Source organism: Myotis brandtii, unplaced genomic scaffold, assembly GCF_000412655.1.
Source record: "Myotis brandtii unplaced genomic scaffold, ASM41265v1 scaffold1234, whole genome shotgun sequence".
Classification (NCBI taxonomy): domain Eukaryota; kingdom Metazoa; phylum Chordata; class Mammalia; order Chiroptera; family Vespertilionidae; genus Myotis; species Myotis brandtii.
The window spans coordinates 866,518-872,572 of NW_005354309.1; the positions used below are offsets into that span (position 1 = coordinate 866,518).

At 53.5% G+C, this 6,055-nt stretch overlaps 1 protein-coding gene across 1 annotated transcript in view; it reads left to right on the top strand.

Annotated features, from left to right (window-relative positions):
- The window catches only part of COL5A3 (collagen, type V, alpha 3), a 34,627-nt gene extending 29,215 nt beyond the window's left edge, over positions 1-5,412 (top strand). Inside the window, exons 64-67 of the mRNA XM_014533977.1 lie at positions 12-158; positions 1,634-1,702; positions 3,865-4,104; positions 4,207-5,412. Coding sequence (XP_014389463.1) covers positions 12-158; positions 1,634-1,702; positions 3,865-4,104; positions 4,207-4,353 — 603 coding nt within the window. The 3' untranslated portion in view covers positions 4,354-5,412. The remainder of the gene's footprint in view (positions 1-11; positions 159-1,633; positions 1,703-3,864; positions 4,105-4,206) is intronic.
- Positions 5,413-6,055: the final 643 nt, after the last annotated feature.

Below are 6,055 nucleotides of genomic sequence, written 5' to 3' on the forward strand. Positions count from 1 at the left end.
GCCCCGCCCCTCCCCCGCCCCTCACCCGCCCCCGGCTCTGCGCAGGGGAATACTGGATCGACCCCAACCAGGGCTGCGCGCGAGACGCTCTCAGGGTTTTCTGCAACTTCACGGCGGGAGGAGAGACCTGCCTCTACCCCGACAAGAAGTTTGAGACAGTGAGTGCCTCTGGGGGCGTCGGTGGGCGGAGGAACGGGGACCGGATCCGGTTCCATCCTCCCACCACCGGGAAGGGCTGCTCCGCCTCCCGCCCCCACCCAGGCGTCGTCAGGGATCTTAGCCTTCCCTCCACCGACGCTTATGGAGCATCTAGTGTGTGCCACGTGCTGGGGCTGCAACGGAGAACAAAACTCCGCCCCCGCCCCCCCGCCCCCGCTTGTACAGAGCTTGCCTTCTATGAGGAAGACAGGCAAGAAAAGCTAGTAAAGAAATCGCGAATGGCGGCAGACCCGTGTCAGGCCCGTTCCAGTAACTTAGATGCATTCACTCACTGAGCCCAACCACCAGCTGTGCTAGTTCTGTCTTCATCCCCCAGACGGGGAAACCGAGGCACAGAGAGGTGACCAGATTACCCATGACCGTCTGCCCCCAGAGCCCCAGCCCTTAACCACCAGGCTACTGCCTCCTCTGACCTGCTGTATTACAGGCCCCGGTGGGCTCACTGTCCTCCTGGCTGCAGGCTGAGAGGTGAGGTCAGCTGGTCGCCCAGAAGCCTGGGCTCCTCCCTCAGGCAGCCCTGAGCCTAACGGCCTCTCACACCGAGCACCAGGCTTAGAAGAGGGCGAGCAGCACCAGCCCTGGACCACCTGGATTGGAATCCAAGCCTGTCACCTCAGTGTTTTAATCTGTAAAATGGGCATAAGCAAGCACCTACCCCACAGGGTGGTTGTGCAATCGCAGTACCGATGCCTGTATCAGGAAATACTCATTAAACACTGGCTTCGTGCTAATATCTCTACACGCAGCCAGCATAGGACCTGCAAAAGTGCATAGTAATATTCTTCTGATATGTTATTATTTTTAGCTGGTCAGAGTCCTGGGTTAGTGGCACTCAGACTTCCTAGGTACAGGGGCTGGAATGCAGGACTTGATCTCTACACAGTTGCTGACATCCCAGGCCTGATCCCACACCAGCTCACCTTCCTCCTGCTCAGACAGAAGCTGGAGAGGGAGTGAGGAAGGTTCTAGGTTTGGGTTCCCCAGACTGGACAAGTCATTTATTGAGGGGATGATCCCAGGAGGCAGCAGGAGGGGACAGGGGGATGCGAGAGGGATGGAGAGAGGCAGCTGGTATTGTTAATATGTCACCAGTGAGCACCCAAGGCAAGGTTCTGCTGAAGACTTCTGGGAAACAGGGTAGAGGCAGCTGGAAGCTGGCCCACCTGGGCAGAGGGGAAGCTGGGGCATTAGCCACCACCTCGTCACCTCTTGTCAGCCATCAGTTGAGGGCTGCCTCAGAGCGCCGGGTCCCCTCCCCTTGGGCCTTGCCCTGTGCACCAGCCAAGCCCACTCCCATGGCCAGACAACAGCCCGTCAGTCCCAGATACTTACAACCTGCAGCCTTCATGGATGGGAGGTAGATGAAGGAAGGACATGGTGGGCGCCTGCTACTTACCCTCCCTCCCTTTCCCAGGTGAAGCTGGCTTCCTGGTCCAGGGAGAAGCCGGGAAGCTGGTACAGCACGTTCCGTCGAGGGAAGAAGGTGAGTTGCCGAAGGCTGAGGGGGCAGATGGTATGAAAAGTGCGGGAACCAGCGTGCGGTGTTGGGAGAGGGGCTTCGAGGGGTGAGAGGAACAGGACAGGCGTGCCTCTGCCTTGTTGGTGCGCTGTAGGCTGGGGAGGGGGGGGGCAGCATCAGATGTGTGGTGGGGGAAGCACGGGGCTTGGTGGAAACCCAGAGTCAGTGCTGGAAGGACCTGAGGCTCCCTGGGGGAACTCACAGCTCAGCTGAGACCGAAAGAGTGAGCTGGGTTAGCAAGTTCTGGGGGACAAGGAAAAGTGTTGCAGGCAAGGGAACAGCATGTGCAAAGGCCCAGAGTCAAGAGAGGGTCTGGTGAATTTAAAGAAGGAAAAGCCACATGTTCTGCTTTAGGGAGTGCAAGGGGGAATGTGGGTAGAGAAGAGGCTGGGAGGTAGGTGGAGGCTCGGCCCATCTCCCCAGAAAGACCCGGGGGCAGTAGGGAGCCATGGGGCATGTTTAAGTGAGGAAGGGGCCCAGATCACATCTCTGTGTTAGAAAAATGCCTCTGGGGCTGCTGGGGCTGGTTGTTTAGACCGGAGCCTGGGAGACCAGGAAGAGACAGATGTGCTGATCCAGGAGAGTGAGGAGGGGGTCCAGGCTGGGGCTGGTGCTATGGGGACAGAGAGGAGGGCATGACTTGGAACAACATCAAAGAGGGCAAGCTAATAGGACCTAGTCCTTGATGAGCTGCAGGGGCGGGAGGAGACAGGCCTGCCCAGGTTCCTGACCGGGGAATAGGATGTCTGATGAGATGCTGAGGTATGTAAGGGAGAAGATCAGGTTTAAGGGGCGAGGGATCTTGGGTTCAGTTTGGGACTCCTTTATGTAATGTACATTTATATGCTAAGCACTGGGAACATAGCAGCAAATTAAACACAGTTCTTGACTTCATGAAGTTGATATTCTCCTGGGAATATAACCAAGGAAACAGACGGTCCAAGGAAACAAATAAAGCTGTGGTATAATGTAAGTCGGTATCTTGGTTTGGATTCCTCTCAGATCTAGGAGGCGATTCCAGAAAATATCAGTCGGGGGATGTGGAAATAAGGCAGGAAAGAGAAGGAAGTCGAAGGCTGCATTATGGAGCTCGTTGTCTCAAGCCAGTGATATGTGCATAATATACTTTATTTAACCCAACATATCCAGAATATTGGCAGAGCAATATGAAGATCATGGAGGCATTTTACATTTTTTAAAATAGAAGTTTTACCTTCACAGGACATTGTACTCTGGAAGCTAAATTTCATCGGAAATGCTCGATCTATACTTACATTTCATAAAACCTGCAGCTGGGAAAGTAGACCCCCCTACTCAGTTTGTTCCAAGCCTAAGCTTTCAGATACCTGGGTGGAGGCTAAGTTAAGAGTTACGAATTTAAGTGAAGAATTTGAATTAAATAATTACATTAAAAATTAAAATTAAACAAATACAGTAAAAAAATAGTTTCTCAGTCTCAGTCACATTTTTCTTTTTGGTTAATCCTCTCAACTGAAGATATTTCTTCCATTGCTTTTCAGAGACAGTGGGAGGGAGAGAGGGAGGGGGAGAAAGAGAGAGAGAAACATCGATGTGAGAGAGACACACGGACTGGGTGCCTTCTGCACAGGCCTCCACCACCTGCTTCTTGACTGGGGGGCAGGGAGCAAACCTGAAACCCGGCTACATGCCCTTGACCAGGAATCCAACCCGAGACCCTTCAGTGCATGGGCCCATGCTCTAACCACTGAGCCACACGGGCCAGGGATCATCGGCCACATTTTATTTATTTTTATTTTTTATTTTTTTAAAAAAATCTTTATTGATTTTAGAGAGGAAGGGAGAGGGAGAGGGAGAGGGAGAGAGAGAGAGAGAGAGAGAGAAATACCAATGATGAGAGAGAACCATTGATTGGCTGCCTCCTGCACACCCCCTACTGGGGATCGAGCCTGAAACCTGGGCATATGCCTTTGGCCGAAACGAACCTGGGACCCTTCAGTCCGAAGGCGGATGCTCTATCCACTGAGCCACGGGCCAGGGCTCACCAGCCACATTTTCAGTGCTCAGTAGCCGCCATGCCCAGGCGGTAAGTGGCCGGATGGCTGGGCGAAGGGGGCGCCCTCACCTGCTGCCCTGTCCCACCCCAGTTCTCCTATGTGGACGCCGACGGGTCCCCGGTGAATGTGGTGCAGTTGACCTTCCTGAAGCTGCTGAGCGCCCGCGCCCGCCAGAGCTTTGCCTACTCCTGCCAGAACGCGGCTGCCTGGCTGGATGAAGCCGCCGGCGACCATGGCCGCTCCCTTCGCTTCCTGGGGACCAACGGACAGGAGCTGTCCTTCAACCAGACGGCAGCAGCCACCGTCACTGTCCCTTATGACGGCTGCCGGGTAAGGGAGAGGGGCAGGGGCTGGCCGGGCAGGGAGGGGAGGCCTCACTCCCCCGCCTCCCCCCAGCCCCCCTGACTCCCCGTCTGTGTCTTCCCCCGCCAGCTCCGGAAGGGACAGACCAAAACCCTCCTGGAGTTCAGCTCTTCCCGAGCGGGCTTTCTGCCCCTGTGGGACGTGGCGGCCACCGATTTCGGCCAGACCAACCAGAAGTTTGGGTTTGAACTGGGGCCTGTCTGCTTCAGCAGCTGAGCGTCTTGGGGGCGGGCGGGGCCACGAGGGAGCCCCAGCTGGGGCACACTTGGTGCTGAGGCTTTGAAGCCACCATATTTATCGTCTCCTGTGCCTGTGGACTCAGAGGGAAGTCTACTCGTCATGGTCAGACAATGTCCCTTCTCCACTCCCCGGGGCTGCGGGCCGGACTCCCCTGGCCCAGGAGTCCAGCCTCCCCACCCCCTCCTTTGCTGGAGTGATGCAGTCTTTCTCCCCTCCCTGCCCATTCCACCCGCAACTCCCACTCCGGATCCCCCACGCAACGAACTTCTAATTCAGAGCTGAGTGCCCCCACACCTGTCTCCCTTCTCAGGCAGTGCCCCAACACCCTTTGGTGCTACCCTTCCCCCTAGTTAAGCACTGGACGTCTCCTGATCCCAGGCTGGGCCCCTTCCCTCATTCCTCTTTTCAGGTGGGTTCAGAGAGAAGGAACTGAAGTCAGACCACAGAGGGAAGTGAGACTTGCCTGGACTGAGCTGTGTATTCCTTTGGCTGCCTCAGCCCAGCTCTGAATACAGGCCCCCTCATATCTCACCAAGCCAGATGGCTGGGGGACCAAGGTGCGGGGTCAATCAGGATCCTAATGGTGCTGCCCTATTTATACCGGGATCTGTATTAAAAGGGAAAATCCCCTCTGTTATATATTTAATCTGCTTCCTCCTCACAGAAGGCTGGGATATGATGAGAGAGGTTCTAGCATGATCCCCTCCCCCACCTCCCCAGGGCATCATTGGCTTCTCAAGTCTGAGAATAAACCACTGAACTGTGTCCCTGTCTGTGTCCTTCATCTGGTGCTGCCCGCATCTTTCTTAGGGTCTGTCTATGGTGTCACCTGAGGTATTGCCATCACCTGTCTTAATCGTGGTGTTTGGTGGAGGTGGTTTGAGGGGGTGGGGGAACCCAATTCTAATGGGATTCACTGGAGGTGGTGGGCCTGTTTATTAACTCAGGAAAAGTTGAAAATAGCTAGATCTCTAAGAGAGTAGATCTTAACTTTTCTCACCACAAAAAAAAATAAAGAATAATTATGTGATGTAATACAGGTGTTAGTGAATCATTTTGCAATATATATATATGCGGATCAACACATTGTCCCCTTAGACTTACATCTTGTATGTTATATATGTCAATTATATCTCAGTAAAGCTGGGAAAAATGTGAACCCATTAGGAAGGCATCAAACTTGAAAAAAGAGCCCTGACCGGTTTGGCTCAGTGGATAGAGCGTCGGCCTGCGGACTCAAGGGTCCCAGGTTCGATTCCGGTCAAGGGCATGTACCTTGGTTGCAGGCACATCCCTAGTGGAGAGTGTGCAGGAGACAGCTGATCGATGTTTCTCTCTCATCGATTTTTCTAACTCTCTATCCCTCTCCCTTCCTCTCTGTAAAAAGTCAATAAAAAATATTTAAAAAAAAAAGAAAAAAGAAATAAAAGAAGAGAGGGAGGGAGGGAAGGAGAGAAGGAAGGAAGGAATGGAGGGAGAAAGGAAGGAAGGAAGGAAAGAAAGAAAGAAAGAAAGAAAGAAAGAAAGAAAGAAAGAAAGAAAGAAAGAAAGATAGATCTCCATGTTAATCTTGATTAGTCCTGGAGACACTGGCTTGGGCTGAGGGGATACATGGAGAGATGACATGGGATGTGGTTTTGATTTGAAATGAAAGGACTAGATGTCAAAGGTCTGGGTA